This window comes from Ammospiza nelsoni, chromosome 13 (genome assembly GCF_027579445.1).
Source record: "Ammospiza nelsoni isolate bAmmNel1 chromosome 13, bAmmNel1.pri, whole genome shotgun sequence".
Taxonomy (NCBI): Eukaryota; Metazoa; Chordata; class Aves; order Passeriformes; family Passerellidae; genus Ammospiza; species Ammospiza nelsoni.
In genome coordinates, this window is record NC_080645.1 from 7,127,501 (window position 1) to 7,151,724 (window position 24,224).

Below are 24,224 nucleotides of genomic sequence, written 5' to 3' on the forward strand. Positions count from 1 at the left end.
GTCATGATCGGGGCTTATTTCCCTTCTTTTTCTCTAAGCCCAGATGAATTCCTCCTGAAAGGCAGCTCATGCATCCTCTCTGTCCATTTTTATGCATGCTTACTGTTCTACACATCAAACAGGGTTATGTGTGCTTTTTTAGTAACGCCTGCTGAAGCATGGAAAGGATCAACATTTCATTTTCATTACATTTCATTTATTTCTCTGTTTTGGAGGAAGGGTTCCATGAAGTATAAGACAGACATAACTAAAATAAGTTTCTGCAGCAGGTGAAAGGCACTGGTAGCTAATGTGTCTCCTCCTAAAGCAGCTGAATTGCAAGTCACAATCAGAGATTTAGAAAAAAATCTCTGCTTGATAATGTCCTTTGCCATGACAAAGTGCAGTCACAGGAGTAGTAAAAGGCTAAAAGAATGGCCAGACAAAGACAGATCATCAGTTTGCCTTTAGTTTGAGACTCCTGCAAAGCTGTTATTTGAAAATACCTGCATTGAATACAGGAACATGGGGATTGCCATCTTACATGTATATTTAGTCTCTGGTTATATTATTTCAAATATTATGTAGCTATAATAGCATGAAGTAGAAACCCCTACCTGACACAGAGAGAGATATTACATCATTGCTGTTACAATGCTCTGCTACAAAAGGACTTTTAAAGGATTTCTAATGATAATGAAAATATTCTGATACAGCATTAAGGATTTCACTACTGAAATGTGTTTAATGTAAATATGCTGTCAGATACCCTTCAAGTAATTGACAAGAGCAGATGATTAGCAGTGTTCTCAATAGTGTTTTTGCATAATCTTACATTTTGACAGAACTCTTCAGCTGCTTTTTATTGTCAGTGCTCTGCAATCAGTAATACTTTTTCCTTGACATTTACTTTGTCATTATAAATCTTGTAAGTGGTCATTTAACTTGTTCAGTATGCATGTAAGAATATCATTACTAACACGTTTGAAAAACGTCTTCCTGTTGAGGAACTATTGTGAAAGTAAACTTAAAAAACCCCAAATGAAGTAGGTTGATGAGTGAAATAAATACCTGTCTGTGAGCATTTTCATGCACATTTCAAGGATGATTTTAAAATCTCTCTCTTACTGAGCATTCACTCTTAAGTCGTCAAATTCAACATGCTTGTTGGATTTTTTTTAATCTGTTACTTTTTAATTTTAGTACCATTGTTCAGTTATGATAATTTACATCTGACTGACCAAAATTAAACTCTTATGATCCATAAGCATTCATAATTACATACTGCATGTAACATTAATAATCAATATAATAAACCTTCATCTTTATTGAAGCATCTCTTGTTTCTACAGCAGTTCTTTAATCTATCTCAATAGATTTCTAGTGTACAGCTCATATAGATTTGGTCAGTGACAAGGGTTAGAGTAGTCTTGTAGAACATTTACTTGTAGCTGTGAAAAGCCCACATTCATCAGAGGATTAGGTCGATCAGATTGTACCAGGATCAATGGAAGGACTGTGTGATCCCTCTTAGGCTGTAATGTGTTCACCTTCTTTGGAGAGAATTCACATACACACACATTTCTCTGTCTTAAAGCCATTTATCTCAGAATGTCAAATTGCAATAATTAACCATTATTGATCTTAAATTCAATTAACTTCATTAACACAGGTCATGATGAGGGTGCTGGTAAGGGAAAGGCTCTTGACAAGTGTCTTTTCTTATATGACATTGAATGTTCACAATCATGGCTATAAACTATTCATACTGTGCCACAGGAACATCTTTTAAAAATGACAGGAGTTTGGTTGGTGGCTCTGAAGCGACATTTTAATCCCCTCCCCCTCGTCTCTTGGTTCTCAGGGTTTTCCAGCAAATTTTCTATTCAGGAATCACTGAACCATTTGTTTCTAGCACATTATCTTAGTGTGGCATTATAGCAAACCCCACCTATTCAAACACCCTTCTGTTCAATAGGTGCTGGTAGATAGAGACTCATTTACAGCAGTGTACATTAGTATAGTTAGCAAATGAGTGAAATGAATATTCAGTGCTTCTTTTTTGCTCCACATACAAAAAAAAAAAAAAAAAAAAAAAAAAAAAAAAAAAAAAAAAGCTGGGGCCATCTTGTAGAGGTAATCCTGAGAATCTCTGCTTGTTTCAAGTCCTAAGATTCATATTGCAGTCAATAGTTGTTTTTCTTATATGAGGGCTGAATAGCAACTGTGAAAGGACACAAAGCTTTGTTGGCCCACACTGAGCTCCTTTCTTAATAGAGGAACTTCATTATAAGCACGAGTTCACAATAGCTGAAATTGTGATTGAAATCATTTGGATTTCTACTATACCATTCATACAGATGTATAGAGTTTATTGTAAGGAGGCACTGCAGCCAAAATAGCTATTGAAGCTACTGTAGAAAGGGCTTCAATGGGAGATGCAAGTTTGCAACAAAATGAAGGATCAGGCTGAAGGTCTTTTGGTGCATTCTGAATGTCTTAAGTAGGCATGATTATTTACAAATAAATCACCAAGTAGAATGACTCACTGTAATGGACTGAAGCGTTTTAGGTGAAAACTTGATTTTTAAAAATTTCACAGTGAAGGTGGCAGCTCCAGAGATGTGTGTGTATGATTAGTACAGCTAAACACAAATACAGCACCAGATTCTAGTTACTGTACAGCTTGTAAGATGTGGACAAATTAGGAACAACCAAATATGTGGGTAGATTACAGAGAGTAAGGTGCAAGATTTTTTCTTGGTGTTAAAAAAAACCTCTAAACCATATCAGAAGACTGAGAAATGTGCATAAAGAGAAATGACAACATCAGTTTTGTTCAGAAACAGATTTCTGTGACAATTAAATGGTCATTTTGTCACTACATTTGCTATTTCCACTCCACTATACAAAACATTTAGTGAGAAGAGGCAGGGCAGAAGCAGAATGGTTTGATTACTGCATTTGAAGGAACTGAAGTTCCCTTACAACATCTGTTTGCTCAGTGAAGGATTATAATAATTACGAGCTATTAGAGCCATATTGAGAACTTCTATGCTCATGGCTGCTTATCCCAGAGTTGGCTGTGAATCTTGTATTAGTTTGTGGAATGCCCTGTGTGCTTTTCAGTGATTAAAAGATGCCACCCAAATGTCTGGTATCAAGCAGAGATTGTGTTGCTCTGTATTTTGGTACCAGTTCATACAGAGAATTTGGCTTCATCTTGCCAGGATGTTGACTGTGACTTTTAACTAAAAAAGAAAGCACCCCCCAAAACAAACAATTTTGTTTTTCTTTGAATGTTCTGGTAAATATTTTTTGTCCCTTTGAGGAAATAGTAATTCTGTGCTTAGAAAAATTCTACAGTATCCAAAGAACAATTAGGGTCAAGTGTAACATGAAGCTTTTTCTCTGCTGCTGAATTCCTATTTCACTGACTCCCACTGTCATGTGTACTTGCATGGAGTGGGACTCTCTAGCAAGTCTGTAGTACTTCACACCAAGCAACTGCCTTGGAAACCAGGGAAAAGCCACTTTTGTCTAACTTGAGAGTGGATCACATTTATTCATGTTGAATTATTTATACAGCAAATATAGGTGGGGGTTTTTCCTGTTAGTAATACGCTTGGTCATTGAATTCATGATGTTTATGTGAAATTTTTGAAACTCTGGGGCTGCTTGTCAGCTAATACTTCACCAGTCTGTGCCTGGTTCCCTGATCCCTGGTGGTGTTTTCCCTTTGTGGCTGGGTAGCTGACCCATGGACTGTGAGGGCCTTTATGCTCCTTGGAATGGTGTTCATTTGTGTTCATTTGTAATTTGGGGCAGTTGGAGGAAGAGCAGCCTTTCCCAGGGAAGGTGGAGGGGAGGAAGAGGAGGGTCCTACAGGGATGTTGATGAAATGGGATCACAAGGTCCTGGACTGAATCAAACTGAGGAGCAGTTGAGAATTCCCACTGGGTGCTCCCAGTCTCAGTTGCTCATTTGCCTCCTTGGTCTGGTTCTAGTGGTGCTTGTGAAGGGCTGGTTTTATGGTGGCAGGGAGGCCAAGAAGGTTTCTTTTTCTCTTTTTTCAGCAGGATCAGCCAGAAAATCTAGGCATATGTCCATAGGAGCTGTTCAGTCTCTATTCCCCCAGAGTACAAAGGGGAAAGGAGATGGATTCCACAAAATGCCATAGCAAGGAAGGTCTTTCTGTCATTGTGACAGTCCATAACCTTTCTCAGCCTTTGCACTGGATTACTGTCAGCCCTGCCTTGCTTCTGGTAACAGCTATGGGCACGCACAGTGGAACACCAATGGTTCCCCAGCTGTGGTGCTCTAGGCAGCCAGTTGTGTTGTATGTGTGAGACTGCAAATTTAGATCAAACCTCTTAAAAATCTGTTCTTCCTGGCCAGAAAGGCTCTGAACTCTTGTTGTTGTGAAGTTTCTCAAAAACTTGTCATTCCCTCAGGGCTGTACAAGAATGATACCTGAAGAAAGTCTCTAGAAATGAATACAATTTTGTTCATTAAGAGTAACTTGGACCTTGGTTCTCAGCCAAGGCTTTTGAATATTTGGATCCCTTCTTGTCAAAATACTCTTGTAGAAGGTGGCAGGTGAACTGTTCAAGTGAGACAGATTTCAGACTGATCCTTGTGCAACCCTACCCATAGAAGGGCACAGTGCAGTGTGTTGGGATCAGGTGCTCCTGTCCACATCAGGAAGCAGTGGTGCTGTGCTTCAAGGGTGAGTAATTGGAGCAGGTTTTATAAAAACCCTGCTGAGCACGTTGAATCCGGGGGGTTTAGGCCCCAGGGAGGAATGAAGGCAGAGTGCTGTTTTGGAGGAGGGAGGCATGATCCATCATGATCCATCTCCAGCACAGAGTGGGTGTCACAGTGTCCCTGGGTCCTGCTGTGTGCTGGGAGCTGAGAGCTCTTCACAGGAGAGTTCTGACAATACTTCAGAAACCTTCCCTGCACCTGTGGGCATTTCACTGGAAGAAATAATTTTTTCAGCTGAAAACTGTCAATTATTTTCATTTATATGCATATATTGTATTCACATAAACACACTCTGTGAGGAAACAGAACAAACTTAAGTCATCTTCCCATGTTTTGTGTAAATAGCTGAATTATATATATTAACCTACAGGAGTAACAGGCTCCTTCACTTGTCTTCTTGTCTAGCACTAGACAATTAACTTTTAACTTCTTTCCAGGTTTTCAGCTGTAAACTGTAGATAAGAATGTTTCTTCCACAGGGCTGATGTGAAAAATAAAGCACTCACTGAAGTTTTTAGCTTTTTTTTATAATTGTGCATATAATTGAACACCTCAGTTAAATGATGCTGTCCAATAGTTCCAAGTTGTTTCTAAGCCATCATTTTATAGTAGGGCATGCTGTTTTTTTCAGGTCTATATTTAGTGAAGGAGATAATACATAAATGTGAGGTTTTCTCTTTGTCATTTAAGAAACATCTAAATAGTGTTTGGTTTCAGAAAAAAAGAATGCCTCCCTTATCAGAATTCATAGCAGTTTTTGAATGTTTCCTCTCCTCATTTGTGAATGGTCTGTATGACATGTTTCTTGTGGCTCTGTAAAGTCTAAAGTGAATGGGAGACCTGAGTCCTGTACTTCCTTTGAACTACACAGAACCCAGGGGAGTTTGGAATACAGTGACATGAGGAAAAGGTGCCTGATTGAAACTGCTTTGTTCTGTGCTTAGGTGGCCCACACTGTAATGACACATAAACTAATTCCTTGTTATCATCTCTTCACTGTGTGTCCTTGTCCATGTAATTCTCATTTCTTTGCACTTACAGTTGATTTGGCCTCTCTGAAGTCTTTCCAAATGTAATACCAGTCCAGGATGCTGAATCAGAGCAGCTGGCTAGCTTCCTCTGGCCTATTTCTGAGCTCTCTGTGGCAGACAGCTGCAGTATTTTCATGAAGGAACAAACAAAATACTCTTCAAAGTTCTTAGTGCCTAATGACAGCCACCCATCCGATTGACATCCCATGTCACATCCGTCCACACCACTTCCCAGGGACTAAATCCTACACTCTCAATGGCATGAAAAGGCTGCAGATTTATCAACACACAAAAAATCCAGCTAAACAAGCATTAATCATGCACATCACATCAAATTAACATGTTCAAAATTAATATTCTTGACCTTGCCAGTGGGCAGAATAATCCGTCTTGCAGTGGGCTCGCGCTCCGGTGCGAGGTACCGGGGACTTGCGCCGACGTGAGAGAGAAGTGCTGACCTCTTCACTTGGAAATAACATTTCTCTCCCATAATAGACAGTCTTGCCTCTATGAAACAGAACCTTTGACCTTTCTAACAGGAATAATGTCCCTGTCAAGGTGCTGGGTAATCAGTATTGCCATGCCCGTTTAGAGACTGTTGTCATTTGCCACTCTTTTAAACAGGGCAGTCACTCCTGCCTCCCGTCCTGACTGCCTAATGAGGAATATGTGAGCATCTCTGCCAAGGAGAGAAGTCTCAAATACAATTTCAGTTACATGGGAATTAACAGTTAGTCTCAGTATAGAAATAGCTCATGTTGTGGGTGAAATGTTTGCCTTTCTTGCTGTGAGTGGAAGGCCTGTGGAGTGGGAGTTTTCTAACAGACTAATATAACTCTTTTATATGCCTTCATTTGCATTAGGTCTTTGATTGACTCCATCCACAGAGCTGGTTTTCTCTTGCCTCTGCTCATTAATTTTGTGAATAAGGTTCATTGGCACAGTCAGATCATCTCCATGCTGCTGTTCCTCTTTGGCTTTCTCTGCACTGGTGTTGGGACTCAGCTGCCTCTTAACTCCAAAAGGTCCCACCAAAACTGGGAACTCTGAGGGTTTTTCAAAGATTACTTAAATATTTGAAAAATATTCTGTTCATTTCTCAGGTGGCTGGTGTCTGATATAAAACAGAATGGGACAAGTATTCAGGAAAATATAAAATATATAAAATGATAGAGATAGGAGCCACCTCTTGTGCAGTGCCATGGAATGGGGAGTGAGGGTCAGGGTGCACAGGGACTTTCTCTGTCAGAATCCTACTCACTGCTGCACCTTATAACCTAATATGATCCTTTTCCCCTCTTTCTTTTTTATTGAGAATATAATATTGATCCTGATTGATTAGGAGCATTTCTGCTCCTGATCCCATTCTGCTGTTATTTTTTTTCAAGTGTGAATTGTAGACAGGCTCAGGTTCTTTGAGGATTGAGAAGTTTCTTTTCCCAATGAACTCAAAATTAAATGCTTTGGAAGATGACTCTTAGTATTAATTGATGATTTTGAATGATGGATAGCAAAGATGATCTAATTTTTTTTTAATAGAAAGCCATTTGGTTAAAGCAAAAATATTTCCAAGAAACTGAGTGGTTTTGATAAACTTTTGTTGCTGAGTGTTTTTCATGTGAGAAGAGTATTGGAATGTTTTGTTCCTTTTCAAGCAAACAGCTTATATACTAGCTTAAATATACCCCCAGTGAGCTAATTAAAACAAAAGAAAAATTTTTGGCAAGAAAAAACATAATTAAAACAAGAAATTTCAAAAGCATTGAAATGAAATATTTGGATGAAATATTTGGATACATCCAAGCCAAAATATATGGTTTCAGCTGTATTTTTCAGGAAATGAGGGAAAAAATTGTGCATATAATTGGGTTTTGGAGAACAGTAAAATACACCTTTAGTGCTGTGGTCTTGTATTTCCAAACAATCTCAAGGAGGTGTGTGTCCAACTTCTTACTGGGGAGTGTTGCCATGGAGGGGAGGACAAGCCTGGAGAAAAGGAGATTCAGGGGTGACCTTATCACTCTCTGCAGCTCCTGAAAGGTGGTTTTGGTCAACTGGGGTTGGTTGCTTTCTGCAGGAACTGACAGAACCAGAGATCACAGCCGCAACTGTGCCAAGGGAAATACAGGTTGGATATTGGGAAAGATTTCTTTACAGACAGGGTGATAAAGCTCTGGAATGGCTGCCCAGGGAGGTGGCGGAGTCCCCATCCCTGGGTGTGTTTAACAAAGCCTGGATGTGGCACTGGGGGCCAGGGTTGAGTTGAGCTGTTGGGGCTGGGTTGGACTTTTGAGGTCTCTTCCAACCCAGTGATCCTGTGAATTCTGTGGCAAGCACACAGTGTTTGTGCTGCTCCTGCTGAGGAGCAGCTCTGGCAGTGGGGATGGAGGTGCAGCTGTGGTGCTGGTGAGCCCAGGACATCAGCAGGCACATCTTGGTGAGCCGGGACATCAGCAGGGACACCTTGGTCTGCCCAGGACATCAGCAGGGACACCTTGGTGAGCCAGAACTTCAGCAGGCACAGCTTGGTGAGCCCAGGACATCAGCAGGCACAGCTTGGTGAGCCCAGGAGATGAGCTGGCACAGCTTGGTGAGCCCAGAACATCAGCAGGCACGCCTTGGTGAGCCCAGGAGATCAGCAGGCACACCTTGGTGAGCCCAGGACATTCCTTAGTGAGCCCAGGAGATCAGCTGGCACAGCTTGGTGAGCCCAGGAGATGAGCTGGCACACCCTGGTGAGCCCAGGGGATCAGCTGGCACAGCTGCTCTGGCTCCATGGGGGCTTGAGCCTCTGGACACACAGTGGAGAAGCTCCTGGTGCCTCTCTGCTCTCGTGCAGCAGATCCCTGGTGCCTGTGCAGAGCCAGGTATATGAGTTTATTACTGTCTCTGCAATATGTAGATCATTTTGGACAGTGACGGATCACAATTTATTTCCACTGGCAAAGAAATGATCCATAGCTCAGTTATGAAGGTAATTCCCTCTTGTGTGGAAATGAATTGCATTATACCACAGCCTACTGTTATATATTGGTATCAAATGTGTTAATTTCGTTGTTACCTAGCACTTCAGTTAATAATTACAGCAAATATTAATGAGGGAACTGTCTCTTCTCAGCCTCTCCGTGGCTGTACCTGCAAGGTGTTTCTGAACCCCTTTGATATCCTCTTCTGTAGAAACTTGAGTGCCATGCCAGGCAACAGCTTTCCACTTTTTGTCAGATACCGTGTCACAGTGACACCACTGCTCAATTTGCAGGCAATTTCCTGTGGGTTATGGTGCCCTGTGAGATGTAAACTAAACACTGCTTGGAGACCTGGGATTTTTTTTGGTCCTTTTTCTCTGGAAAAACAAAACCCAGAACTGCCTAATTTCTTTCATTTCCACTTTTATTAACTTCTGCCACTAGAATTGCCTTTAAAGTTGTTTCTTTTCCCCTCAGACTTTGCTGTTGAAGCATTGAAGAACAGTTTTACAGATGCCCTGCTGTTCAAACATTTATTCTACACTTGAAAAATATCGAACTACGAGTCTTTTTTGTCTTTTTTTTTGTGTTTTTTTTTTTTTTTTTTTTTTTTTTTTTACATAATAGAGTAATGGCTAAGTAAGGATGAGCTGGTGACAGTGCTTCTTATAAACAGTCTGTCCTCCAGGCAGTGAATCACAGTGAAAAACCCTTTTACCATCTCCTCCTGATTTTATTCTCTGCTTCCACAGTCTCTTTGCTTTTCCTGTAGGTACTTCACCAAATAAGAAATTTCTTTGCTGTGGGCCTGGTGCAGTGAGGCTGTTACCTCCATCTGTGCTCAGACTGACCATTTCTTGCCCTGGGCAAGGTGTGGTGAGGCAGGGACCCTTCCCTGGACCAGGTTCCATCCCTCCTCTGCTCTGTGCAGGGGAAGGAGCAGAAGGAGCCCTTGGAGCTGTCACTTTTGCGAAGTTGCAGATTGCTGGGTTAAATTCCACACTGTCGTTTGTGCCTCATTTCCTGCATTTCTGGATCAAAGACTGATGTCACAAGTTGGCTTCACAACTTGAGCTCAGGAAGGGGAACAGCTATAGAGGAGGCAGCTCCTGGTTAACACGCAAATATGCTTGATAGTTGGTGAAAAGGGCAAAGAAAGCATGAAAGGTAAATAGATTTACATTTAAATGAGCTGCATGCTGGAGGTTTTCCCTAATGTAAAAGTCACTCTCTAAAAAAGCTGTGAATGTGACAAGTCTTTCAGTTCAAACAAAATTCATAAGAGTTCAGCAGTAAGAGAAATAAAAATGTAAAGAATAACACACTAATTAGGGAGCTGGTTCTGTGCCCTCTGGTTGGGCAGTGGGTCCAAGGAGGGCATTCCATGGTGGGCAGGGATGGGGTTTGGAGTGAGATGTGGTGCTGGGAATGGGTGGCACACACTCAGGTGCTCAGCAGCCAGAGAAACCACAGGCAGGAACGCTCAGAGAGCCTTGGTGGGGTCACTGAGGGCTCCTTGAGGCAGCCACTGTGCTGAGAACTTTGGGTGTTCTTTACTTTGGGAAAAGGAAATTATTCTGTGGTTTCAAATCAGAGGCAAAGAAATGGAGGTTGTAAAAAAAATCTGTTTGCACAAGGGTGGAATAGGAAAAGGATATTACCTTTGCTTCCAAATCAGAGGTTTTATGCCATGATTCCTTCCTTCCATCCTTCCTTATTCAGTGGTATTTGGTGTGGATGAGAGGGAGGCAGTTAACAATCAGTTGTCTGCACATTATCGGTAGCTATCCATGATTTTTCAGCTTCAGAGAGTAATTTGAACTACTTTGGTCTCTTGTGCTAAACTTCTGAAAATCCACCTTTTTCAATTCTGTGTATTGGTTTTGTTGCAAGTATTTGCAGGACAGAGCTGAACCTTATTTCAAGTTGCTGCTGAGTCTTTGATATACATAAAATAATAATACTTTTTTTTCAAAATATTTTGGAAAAGCAGAAAATAGAGCAAAACAGCACACCTCTATTTCATTAGAGTGGTTTACTTGCTTCCAAAGTCTGATCTTTGTACCAGCACCTTTGAAGCATCTTATGATAAAATTTTATAACATAATTCTTTCAAACTCTGTGCTCTGTGTTTTAAAAACAGGACCCTTGCTGCTTGGATTTTCTGCATTGAAATTATCTGAACTGAAATAATCGATCATTATTATGTGTTGCTCTTATGTGCAATGTTTGTGCTTTCAAAGGTTTAACTTGTGTTCTGAGGATCACATTATAACTTTACATGCTTGGAGGAAGATTTGCTACCATTCATCCATGTGAAAGAACAGTAGTGAATATTTTGTATTACCTAACTGAACGAAGAAATACTCCATGTGAAACTAAAAGCCTGATTTCATTGTCACTTTAACAGTTGTTTTGTCTCTTGTGGTTTTCTGATAACATTTAAACATATTTTCCCTGGAAGAAGTTTGCAAGGTTTAATACTGTGTGTGTGATACCTACTTTAGTGTTCTACATTTTTCAGTCTGTTGTTTAAAGCAGGGCTTTTTGGGGTGTAAACTGCTATCTTCTCTGCACTATTGCCTGAAGAAACAAGCTATAGGTTTTTCAGGATACAAATACCATTTTCCAGATGTGTTGCAGAGAAGGTGAAATGTCTTTAACCACAGAGTGTACTGAAAATGGGAATTTTTTCAGTTTATAATTATCTTTGTGAGAGATTTTAAATTCCACTGAAGAGAGTAATATTCTATTTTTGCTTTCCTGCAAATTAATGCATTACATAGAAATAGATATTTTTTGATTAGTTAATGATTCCTTTTTTCTAATGTTTCCATAATTTCCTTGCATAAAGAAAAAACTTAGGTAGACTTAGTATATGTAAAACAGAAGCACCATGGAAAAAAAAGTGTTTACTGTCAGTTGCCAACTGTCCTATTCAAGAGGACTATCTTAGATTTACATCACCAGTTGCATTACTTGAGGGGAAAAAAAGACAGCATCCCTGTTGGGTGTCCATGTAGCTTATGCTGAGTAAATATTGACAAAGTAGTCTAAAGAGCAAACACTTTGACATTTGTAAGGTCCACTGGAAGGTCTTGTATATATTTATACAGCAAGAATGAGTGCAGCATACCAATTCCATTGAACTAGCTCCTGACATAATTCTGCATGGGCTTTCTTGTTGAGGAAGTTGTGTTTAAATGGGAATGGGACATTTGTTACACCCATAAAAAATATCCTCAAATTGCTTTGAATGAGTTGTTTCCAGAGGTTACATCACTTGCATTTAACCATCTCTTCTAAAATGTGACATGATTAATAGTGATAACTTTAAAAAAATCTGATTTTTAAAATTTATTTTAACTGGTAATTTTTTTACTTTGTAAAAATTCTTGATGTTTGTTGTGCTCTATATTTATTAAAGATTGAGTCTCAAAACTGTAATGAGCAAAAAATGCTTGCTTAATTTAAATTGTGAATCTGTCTGTTAAGAAATGCATTAGGGGTAGGAGAAGCATAAGACATATTAATTGACAGACAGGAACTGCTGTCTCTGAGGTTGATACAAGTAATTTATTACTTTAGAAATGAATGCCACCTCCAGAATGTGCTTCATTAATTTCAAATTTAGTTTTAATTTCAAGCTGTTGCCCCTTGAGAAGAATAAGGTGGCAAATTATGTTTGAAGAGCAGATTTTTTTTTCTTGCTCTGAAGAAACACTAAATTTTAACTGTTTAATTTTACAAATAAGTACACTTCTTTGGCTAAAGCAAAAGCATGATGAGCAGAAACTAACTTGTATTTTCTTCTCTTCATGATAGCCTATGTTTCAGACGAACTAAAAGCAGCAGCGCTGGTGGAAGAAGATGTGGAACCTGATGAAAATGCAGTTGACGGGGAGCCTTCAGCAAAATATCCATGTCCAGAAAAAGACTTCAGTAAGAACTGCCAAAGCTACCAAAACTCTCCAGCAGCTGAGTTCTCTAGCCATGAAATGGACAGTGAGTCCCACATCAGTGAGACGAGTGACCGCATGGCAGACTTTGAGAGCAGCTCCATCAAAAATGAGGAGGAGAGCAAGGAGGTTTCCATACCGCTGGAAGACTCCACGGTGTCTGATAGTTTGGAGCAAATGAAGGCCGTGTATAATAATTTCCTCTCCAATTCCTACTGGTCCAATCTCAATCTGAACCTTCACCAGCCAATTTCTGAAAAGAACAACGGTAGCAGCAGCAGTAGCAGCAGCAGCAGCAGCAGCTGTGGGAGCGGCAGCTTTGACTGGCACCAGACTGCCATGGCCAAAACACTGCAGCAAGTTTCTCAGAGCAGAATTCTGCCAGAACCGAGCCTTTTTAGCACAGTCCAGCTGTACAGACAGAGCAGTAAGCTCTATGGCTCCATATTCACTGGAGCCAGTAAATTCCGCTGTAAAGACTGCAGTGCTGCCTACGATACTTTAGTAGAGTTAACAGTGCACATGAATGAAACGGGACATTATCGAGATGACAACCACGAAACTGATAACAATAACCCCAAAAGATGGTCCAAACCTCGCAAACGTTCCTTGCTTGAAATGGAAGGGAAAGAAGATGCCCAGAAAGTGCTAAAGTGTATGTACTGTGGTCATTCATTTGAATCTCTTCAGGATTTGAGTGTTCATATGATCAAAACAAAACACTACCAAAAAGTGCCTCTGAAGGAACCTGTTACACCTGTAGCAGCAAAAATTATCCCAGCTACTAGGAAGAAAGCATCACTGGAGCTTGAACTGCCAAGTTCTCCAGACTCCACGGCTGGGACACCAAAAGCCACAATCTCAGATAGTAACGATGCACTCCAAAAGAACTCCAATCCCTACATTACGCCAAATAACCGCTACGGTCACCAGAACGGGGCCAGCTACGCCTGGCACTTTGAGGCGAGGAAATCTCAAATTCTGAAGTGCATGGAGTGTGGAAGCTCACACGACACCCTGCAGGAGCTCACGGCTCACATGATGGTGACGGGACATTTCATTAAAGTCACTAACTCTGCCATGAAAAAAGGGAAACCAATTATAGAAGCCCCAGCCACACCGACAATAACGTCCTTAGTAGATGAGAAGGTCCAGTCTGTGCCACTAGCTGCCACCACCTTTACATCTCCTTCCAACACACCTTCTAGTGTTTCCCCTAAATTAAATGTTGAGATTAAAAAAGAAGTAGATAAGGAAAGAGTCATTGCTGATGACAAAATGAAAGAAAAAGAGAAGTCAAGTGAAGATGAGGAGAAGTATGATATCTCCTCAAAATACCATTACTTGACTGAAAATGACCTAGAAGAGAGCCCTAAGGGGGGATTAGATATATTGAAGTCTTTAGAAAACACAGTTACATCAGCTATAAACAAAGCCCAGAATGGCACACCGAGCTGGGGTGGCTACCCCAGCATTCATGCTGCCTACCAGCTGCCCAATATGATGAAGCTGTCGTTGGGCTCATCTGGGAAGAGTACTCCCTTAAAACCCATGTTCGGAAACAATGAACTAGTGTCACCAACTAAAAACCAGCCCTTAGTGTCTCCACCGAGCAGTCAGACCTCGCCTGTGCCAAAAACAAACTTTCATGCCATGGAAGAGTTGGTGAAGAAGGTCACTGAGAAGGTGGCTAAAGTGGAGGAGAAGATGAAGGAGCCTGAAGGAAAGCTCTCTCCACTGAAGCGTGCGACGCCTTCGCCGTGCAGCAGTGAAGTCAGTGAACCCCTTAAGATGGAGCCCCCCAGTGATGGTGGCTTTAAAAGCCAGCAGAACAGCCCAGTTCCTCAGAGAGATGGTTGCAAAGACAGCCCAACTGTAGAACCTGTGGAAAATGGGAAAGAGCCTGTGAAATCCATTGTAGGCTCTTTAAGTAGCAGCACAGCCATCATCACTGACCACCCTCCTGAACAGCCATTTGTAAATCCATTAAGTGCACTACAATCTGTCATGAACATTCACCTTGGCAAGGCAGCAAAGCCATCTTTGCCCGCTCTGGATCCAATGAGCATGCTTTTTAAAATGAGCAACAGTTTGGCAGAAAAGGCTGCAGTGGCCACCCCACCTCTACAGTCCAAAAAATCAGACCACTTAGACCGTTATTTTTATCATGTCAACAATGACCAACCCATAGATTTGACGAAAGGCAAGAGTGACAAAAGCTGCTCTTTGGGTTCAGCGCTTTTGTCATCCACATCGACATCTTCTGCATCTTCTTCATCTACAGTGACAACAGCAAAGACATCTGCAGTCGTGTCATTCATGTCAAACTCGCCGCTACGCGAGAATGCCTTGTCAGATATATCTGATATGCTGAAGAACCTGACAGAAAGTCACACATCAAAATCTTCCACACCTTCCAGCATATCTGAGAAATCTGACATTGATGGTACCACAATAGAGGAACCAGAAGAGAGTACACCAGCTCAGAAAAGGAAGGGACGTCAGTCTAACTGGAACCCTCAGCACTTGCTCATATTGCAGGCCCAGTTTGCAGCCAGCTTACGGCAGACTTCAGAGGGGAAATACATCATGTCAGACTTGAGCCCTCAAGAAAGAATGCACATTTCCAGGTTTACGGGACTCTCAATGACCACAATTAGCCACTGGCTGGCCAATGTGAAATACCAGCTCCGAAGGACGGGGGGAACTAAGTTCCTTAAAAATTTGGACACTGGGCACCCGGTGTTCTTTTGTAATGACTGTGCTTCACAGATCAGAACTCCTTCTACTTATATCAGTCATCTTGAATCGCATCTGGGTTTCAGGTTAAGAGACTTGTCCAAACTGTCCAGTGAACAGATTAACAATCAGATAGCACAAGCAAAGTCACCATCTGAAAAACTGGTGACGTCCTCTCCAGAGGAAGATATCGGAACTTCTTATCAGTGCAAACTTTGTAACAGGACTTTTGCAAGCAAGCATGCTGTTAAACTTCATCTTAGTAAAACACATGGGAAGTCACCAGAGGATCATCTTCTGTATGTTTCGGAGTTAGAGAAGCAGTAGCATTTGCTTTTGATTAAAATAACTGTAATTTGCTTTGAGGAAAACTGTCAAAGACGCCTTAAAGCTACTGTTTAGTTCTTGGCACATGTTCTTATTTTAACTCCAGAGTCGCTCTGGGCTGAACTGTTTTGTATAACTGTACAGTGTTTAAATAGAGGTGCATAATCAGCTGTTGTTACTGGTAAAATATGAAGGTTAAAATGCAGTGGTAAGTGTTTGGAACTTTGTGTAAATTGGATTTAGTTGCTGTGCATCCCTCTGATGCATCAAGCTGCATGCATTAACAGACAGTTTAATTAAGCATTTATAACGAATTCTGGTGCACTTTTTCATGTGACCTAAGTGTGCTGGTATTTCTCACCCTATAATCTTTAGCCCTCTGAGTACTTTGAAGCACTTTTGCATTAATTTGGTAAAAATGTAAGGATATGCTTTTTTTTTAGACCCTTACTAGCTTAGTTCTGATTACTGATATGAACCTCCATTTATGCAGAGGTGTCTCACACCTTGAAATTTAAAAATATAATTTTCACATTGAAACATAGATGTATATATTGTATAGATTTCAAAATCTCTTATGGAAAATGTGATTGTGGTTAATGCCATTTTCTTTTTTTTCAGCATTTTTAGCAGCAGCGGGGTTTGTACCTGATAAGACCCAGGTATAAACTGTACCTATATATAGTGTATATTTCATTTTTTTTTTAGATCTAATGGTTTTTCCTTTAACAATCAAACATTGTAAATTATGTGATAAAAGATACCACAGATAACATTTATAAAGTATTCAGAAACATTATTCTTAAAGCAAAGTATGTGTTGCTTTGTTTTGCTATACAGTACATCTATATTAAGAGAGGTTCATGTTTAAATTATACATATTTATTAGTGTTGCAATAATTTGTTTGGTTTTTTTGCTTTTGTTTTTGTTTTTTTTTTTTTAATTGTCTGAAGAAACAGAAGCCACGGACTGCATTCCTGGCATACATTCTAACTGTTTTGCACAACATGACTTTTAAAGGTATTTATAAGTAAAAAAAAAAAAAAAATAAAATAAAAAGAGAAAATTCAAAATAAACTCAGTGCTCAAAGGGTTAAATCTATTTGAAAAACTTGTACTGTATTTCCTAAACATTGATAAAGCCTTTAAAATGTTTGTACTGTAATACTTTGCTTAAAAAGTTATGAGGCATTCTGTGATATAACCTCTTTTACTTATTTATAAGCGCTCTTGGTTGTTATTTCCTATTGTAGAATGCCTTTTTATTTCAATTGGTAACTTTCTGTTTTGTTCTGCCTAATTATTCTCCCAAGATTCCATACTGCAGCTTTATCTTTAGGCATATGAAAGGTAACCCGTGGTTACCAGCACACTAAGTGATTCTGTTCGTCTCCATTTTTGGCAGTTAATTTGCAGAAGTAACTGACAGCTGACACCATATGAGAATCTATGTATAAAATATTGGCATGTAAACAGCACAGACACTGTAATGCACTCTGTGCCCTGTTTTGTTGTTGACAATGAAGCACCATTATATGACTCTTCATATAACCTTTTTTTCTACAGCAGCATTAAAATTGTCTTTTTGCTATAATTTTGTGTTGCGTTCACAATTATGTCTGAAATGTGCTACGACTAACGAGCACATTAAAATTAAATTGTATGCTATCTGTTTATGACTGAAGCTTGAGTAGGTTTCTTCATCTGCCAGGTGCTGGCAGTCAAAAGCTGCACATAAATCACTGGAGTTTTAGTGAACTTTAGCATTTAAAGAGCAGGGTAGCACTTATTCAAAGGCTGCATTAACAGAGTTTTTTTCCCCCCAGAAGAGATAAATGAGCGTTATAACTCCCTTTTAAGCACCAGGTAAGGCTGGCTGTGGAGAGGGGGTTGGCAGCAGTGCATGGCAAAGCAAAAGGGTGTTTTGCTGTGAGCTCAGACCCAGGCAGGCAGGCTGCCTGCTCACCTGCCTTCCTCCTGATGCACTGAGCAGAGCCTGCACCCCAGGGTGTTCCACAGCTCAGAGAATCCCTTTCCACCTTCCCAGCGTTTCCAAATGGCAGCAGAAGGGACCTGAGAGCAGTGACTCCAACTCTGTGGTTCTGAAGTGAGTCCTCTTCTGGCCCCGCCTGCTGCAGGTAGAGAGGGGGAGAGGAGGTGAATAAACACAGCCAAAGGAAAGCAAACAATCTGGAGCATTTCTGTGATAATGACAGACTTCTGCTGGTGTTGACAGGTCATCCCATCATAACCTTTGAAAACAATTTGCATCTCCAAACACCTATATTGCTATGCATGTAAGTGATGCCTTTTGCCAGTCAGGTGAATTCTGAGTCCAGAGGTGGTTACAGGGGAAGCAAATCCACCATTCCAGCACTTCAGCATCCTGAGTGAGAACTACCATCCCACTACCAATTGTACAGTTTCCTTTCTTTTTTAAAAAGTCCACTGTCTTCCAGTAAGCAAGTAATTGAATCTTGGGTTCTCTTTGCCTTTCTGTCTTTCTTTCAATTTTTCCATGTTTCCTTGTAGTGTTAAAGGCCAGTACCATGTCTCAAAAATGTGTTGGAATGTTCTGTTCATTCTACAGCAAATGCTGCTAAGTGGACCAAGTGAATGAGATCAGGGCTTTGGTTTTTTCCCTCCTCTTTTGGCTCACACTTGTGTCTGATTTTAAGGTCATTTGTGTGTCAATGTTTATGGCCTCGGCTCAAGTTCCAGCAATAAAATCACAGCAGTTTTACTGGTTGACTGTGCCATCCCAGGAGTCCCTCACTTAGTGAGGAAAGGGAACCTGGCTGGCTGAAGCCTTCCCTGGAGCCTCCCAGGTGCCTGTCCACACTTTTTACAAATACATGATCTCAGTCTAAACCCAGCCAAACTTTTTACCTCTACAGCAGAGAATTCCTCTTTTGAAAATTATAACAGCTTAAATATAGTATTTGGTTGCAAACCAGAAATTCACACATAAGGAGACTGGCAGATTATTGCATGTATTGTCAATCAATGTATTTTTAAGATGCACCATTGACTTATAATAGTAATGCTCAGAGCTCTGTATGCTGTACTGTTATCTGGGACACGGGAGGGAGCAAAGCAAGAGACTGCAGAGTCTGCAGGGCTCTTTCCACTCACTCTTAAAATACAGGCAGGGCATCTGATGATCTGATGCAACCTCCCTGATCTGGTAAAAATCAGTTCCTGGGTCTGAGAGTGCAGTGAGAGGTACCAGGGACAAATTCAGGGAATGTCCAGATCTGCCAGCGTGGACAAGAAAGGACTTTTTAATGTGCTTCTTAAAATGTGCATGAAACTCTGCAAATCAATGGCTAGTCAGGATCTGAATATCCCAAATTTATTAAAATAAAGTTCAGCTTGCATTTCAGAACCTCCAGGACTGGCATACCAATGTGATTTCACATTATAAAGAATTTAGAGAATCAATGAACTAGAATAATGTTCTTTTCATCCATACACTGATATGTATATTGGCATGGTAACTATTAGTGCTAACCAAATCACCAACCTAGCTGTGTTAAGATAATTTTTTTTTTCCTATTAGACAAACGTGAAGGTATAAATGCAGGATTTTAAAATAAGCATCTGACTTCTGACTTTTGCTTTGCATTTGGTATTTTATTTAGAAATATGCAGATCAAGTGCATGAGAAAACAAAATGCCTCAAGAAGGAGGTTAAAAATGAAATTGTGATGGGTGAGAAGAGCTTTAAATCACAGGTGTATAAAGGTGACCCTGGTCTAACCCCACCCAAGTAGTGGCTTGTTGCAGCATACTGTATATCTTCCAGCCATCACATTTACGCAGTATCTTAAAATAACATTTGTGATAAATGTGCAATTTAACTAATTTATGGTGCTATGATGTGCTCAGGGCTACATGCAAGATGAAAATCTTAAATGGAGCTTGAACAGCTCACTTCACAACAAGAAATCAATATGCCAGATCTTAGAGAGCTGTTCACTGGAGTCAACATTTAGCAAAAAAATCAGGGAATGTATCTTTAAGTTTTGGTGAGTAGGAAATCTAAAATTAACTGAAATATGACTTTTAAGCTAATGTAAGGAACTGTTTCTGAAACCAAAATCTTTCTAGAATCTTCATTATATTTTATTTTTGTATTAAAACTGAAAGTATATTATTTTAATTATGCAGGTGCTTTTGTGGTAACCACTATGTGCAATTTTTTATCCAAACCAAGGCAGATTAGTGTTATCAATATGGGAATTATCTGCTGCATTTAAATATGGCTATGTATTTTGCTATATAAAGCTAAGCATGATGTGACTCTGCATGTTATGACAGCAAAAAAATCTGGCTATACTTTGAGATTTAAAAAAATACTGGCATGTATTGAACGGAAGAACCTTTTTTAATTTTGCAAGTTCTTATTTCAGCTGCAACAGGAAAAAAAAGGAACAGTGGTGCAAGTGGAACAGAGACAACTGGTAATAAAGCTAAATTTAATTAATAAATTTTGTATTTTAAAGTACGCCTCCAGAGAGCCTTATATATTTCCTAGAAAAATATCAAATTATTACGGTCAGTGCTGCCTGCTTTGTTTGGGTAACTTCTGTTACAAGAATGTGCCAGAGCTTTGCTAGGTGGTCTGTTACCCACACTGCTCCACAGAGTGAAATACAGGGAATTGTCATAAAAACAGACTTTATCAAGGAAAGCAGAAAAAAACCCCCTCAAGATTACCAACTTCGTAAGAGTCATTGGATTGATCTGTTAGCCAAGGATGAAAATTTCATCCCTTCAAGGATGAAAAAGCACTTAATACTTGATTGGATAGTTACTGTTTTAGCATGGAAATACAAATGTGTAACTCCCTGGGGTATTACTAGTAAATACATACAATCTCCAGGAAAAAAACCCAGTAAATTCTCCTCTCCTGGGGCTCTGTGCCAAGATGTGCCTTCCAGCCCTTGCTTGACCTGCTGTAGGTAAATGAGAGAATGAGAAATAATGATGGAGCTGCCACCTCGGAACATCAAAGTGGCTCTGTTGGCCGGGGTGTGGTAACAGTGAATTTTGTTGAGTTTTCAGTAATTATCCTGTAATAATGAAAGGCTGGTATATGTTTATAATATTACAGCCCTCATTGAAGAGTATTTGCATAAGAAGTCAATCTTTTACCAGTGGAGGAAGAAGGAATCAGGGTCATTTACAGGAGAGAGTGGAATTATGTATTAACACATCATTATACATGTCTGAAAGAATTGGTGAGCTTACAATCTGTTTTCAGGCCTTGGTTTGGGGCAATAATTTTAACTAAATGTTCAGCATGAAAAAGATGACTAAGATTTACTAACACGTATCTCGTGCTGTGTTCATTATCTGGTATGTACACAAATACAGCAGTGGTGTTCCATAAATTCTTTTTTTTTTACATGTAAAAACAATCTTCCTTTATGCTTCATATCCAGCTTAGGTGTGAGGGTAGCAGTTTGTTTGTTTGTTTTTCATCACTGTATAACAACATCTACGTGGGACACATTAACTTCCTCAGCAGCTGTTGCTTGGTTCACTTTGCTTTATTTATAGCTTGAAATGCACTTCTGGTTAAATAATCTTTTAAGAGAATTAAAATCAGATAGACTTTTTGGGATAGATGGGTCTGTCCAGACCACTCATCAAGTTCATATCTACAACCTTTATTGAAATGAAAATACCCAACTGCAAATCGTACTTCCATAGCTCTGTGCCTATCTTTCACTTGTGGAGAATTAAAAATTACAACCCAAGGCAGCTATGCCAAAAAAAGGAATTTTTGAGTAATAATATAACAAGACATTTTCTGTATATCATGCTTTTAGAATTCTTAGCCTGTTTCAAGCAATAAAAAAAAAAAAAAAAGGTTGTATTAGAGCAAGAAGAAAGGAGTTCAAAATGGCAAGGCCAGCCCTGCTCCTGTTCTCTGGGGCTGGGGTGAGTGGTGGAGCTCCCAGATGATGGTGATGTCCCCTGTGTCACCTGCTGGCCTTTCCTGGAGCCACCACAGCAGGCTGGGGTGGGTGGTGGAGCTCCCAGCTGATGGGGATGTCCCCAGTGATGCTGTGTCACCTGCTGGTGATGTCCCCAGTGATGCTGTGTCCCCCATGTCACCCACTGGCCTTTCCTGGAGCCACACTAGCGTGATGATGTGCACTTTTTCCCCCCTGCACTTAGATTTTGCAAGCAGCAGAGTGGACTTTGTAAGCAAATAGTGAGCTAATTTTCTGATGACTTACCTCGTGATGCCTGAGGTAAGGACTGTGGTCGCAAGGGAAATGAATTTCAAATGATTTGGCACTGTGGAAAAGCCTATATTAGACCTGTCAGCCCCATTCCACTCCCTGTGGAGAAGATAGTGTCCATCTTTCTTTTTTTTTTTTTTTTTAATATCAAAAATATAAACAGAGAGAGAGTAACTTTTAAACTTCAGTATGAATTAACAATGAAAAATACTTCTCTATTAAGCTTCAACATATCAAATTCATTCTTGCATGGTAAGAAACTGGGGACATGTTTATAGCCATCAGAGCTGTGAGTTAGTGACCTTTCTAGCCAAGTGAAATGAAATTACTTGAAAATGGGATTCTTTTTAATTGGCACGTTTGTAGGTGGTGGGGAAGGGAAGGGAAGGGGCTTTGCTGGAGCAGTGCACAGCCTGGGAAGAGCTGTAAAACAAGCCTGGAGCCCGTGCCCAGCTGTAAACCTGTGCAGAGAGGGAGAATGAGGTAGGTGTGTCAGGAAGCAGAGTCACATTCTTGGCTTTTTCTCCTCTCTCTAAACTGGAGGTACAGTGACTGCAGTTCCGCCTCAGTGCCCATGAAACCGAGTCGGCAGAAGCTGAAGGACTCCGCTCCTGAAAGCCTCATCAGGACTTGTCATCGCTCTAATGAATATCATTTAAATTGCTTTGTATATTGGTGGAGTTTGGATGTCGATTTAATTTGTGCATGTGTTTGAGTTCTTCTGCTTGGCTAGGCTAACAGAGAGCAACAGCCTAATGAAAAGTGAGTTGGTGACAGCGTGATGAGCCCCAACCCAATCAAATGTGTTTGAAGGGCTGTTTTGACAGGGATCTTAAAAGTAGATCTAGAAAAGAGGAGTAGTGCTTCAGTTCAGTACCATTGTTTCAGGCTAAGATTACTGCCTTTTGTACCTCTGAACATTTTCTGTGTGCACTCTGGCTTGTGCTAAAACAGGAATCCAGCACAGAATTGTCTTTAGAGGAGGCCAGAAGAATGAGCTCCCCAATTAAACAGCTCTAGAAATCACTGGAGTTCCAAAAAAAGCATTAAAATTAAGTCATTTTTGGGGTACTCAGGAAGCAAGAACGGGTTTAACCGGGGTTCCAGTGTCCATCTCCATGCCTGTGTTGCAGAGGGCAGGCTGGCAGAGCAGCAGCAGATTAACATTGGAGGGCAGGGGCTGGCCAGGCAGGGATTTCTCTGCATTAATTCCCATTTTCTGTGCCGGGAAGTTGAGCGTGCAGTGCTGCAGGGAAGGGCAGAGCAGATGGAGAAATCCTGCAAAATGCATTGCAGGGCTGCCTGGGCGCTGGGGAGAGGCTGGGGACAAGAGAGACTGACCCAGTGTGGTTGATGCTGGCTCTGAGCGAGCCCTGCTCTCCCAGAGGGGGGAAAAGGAGCCTCCCCGAGGGCACAGCCTGGCTGGGACAGGAAGTACAGTAGAGGTGGCCTTTCAGTCCTGGTAAAATATCTGTATTGTACTTGAATATCTGTATTGTACTTGAATATCTGTATACAGGCCTTGCCCTGATAAGTCCTGGTTGTTCTTGATGGGCTGCAGCTGCAATGTCCTTCACTGGGCTGCAGTGTGGCTAGTGAAGATAACTGGGATAAAAGGGGATGGGTTGGCCAGTCAGGGAGAGCCCTGAAGGTGCCTTGACTAAGAAGGAACCACATGCAGAAGAAGGAGTCTGTGCTGTGAAGATCTGCAGCCGTAAGGAAACACCGAGGAGGTGTGGGAGTTTAGAAATATGGTGACAACAGTATGGGACTCTAGAAATATAATAACAACAAAGGGCTTGCCCACAGCACAGCAGGAAAGCCAAATGCTGCAGGTGGCTGGGACACTGCCCTGAGCACACACAAACCCACCTGAGTGCCCAGACCAGCAGCACAGACACAGTCTCACAGGGGGATTACCACAAGTGGGTAAAACAGCCCTATAAATGGTACTAATTCTTCCAATCCCCAAGAAAATGTTCACTTTTTGCCTCTTACATATGTAATTGGAGGGTAAGGGAAAAACAGGGTCTTGATTTTTTTTATTATTTGTCACCATGAAGACAAATCACTTTCCAAACCAGAGCTGCTGTCAGGAGGGGAAATTGTGACTGGCACTTCTCCATCCTCTCTGAAGGCAGCAGAGCACCCCAACACCTGCCTGCACTTCACAGTGTTTCAAAACTGACCCTGGG

At 40.7% G+C, this 24,224-nt stretch overlaps 1 protein-coding gene across 2 annotated transcripts in view; it reads left to right on the plus strand.

Annotated features, from left to right (window-relative positions):
- Positions 1–17,445, plus strand: part of TSHZ3 (teashirt zinc finger homeobox 3) — a 66,949-nt gene extending 49,504 nt beyond the window's left edge. For both annotated transcript variants that reach the window (XM_059481735.1, XM_059481736.1), the window contains one exon: positions 12,569–17,445. In XM_059481735.1, coding sequence (XP_059337718.1) covers positions 12,569–15,768 — 3,200 coding nt within the window. In that variant the 3' untranslated portion in view covers positions 15,769–17,445. The remainder of the gene's footprint in view (positions 1–12,568) is intronic.
- The last annotated feature ends 6,779 nt before the right edge of the window (positions 17,446–24,224 follow it).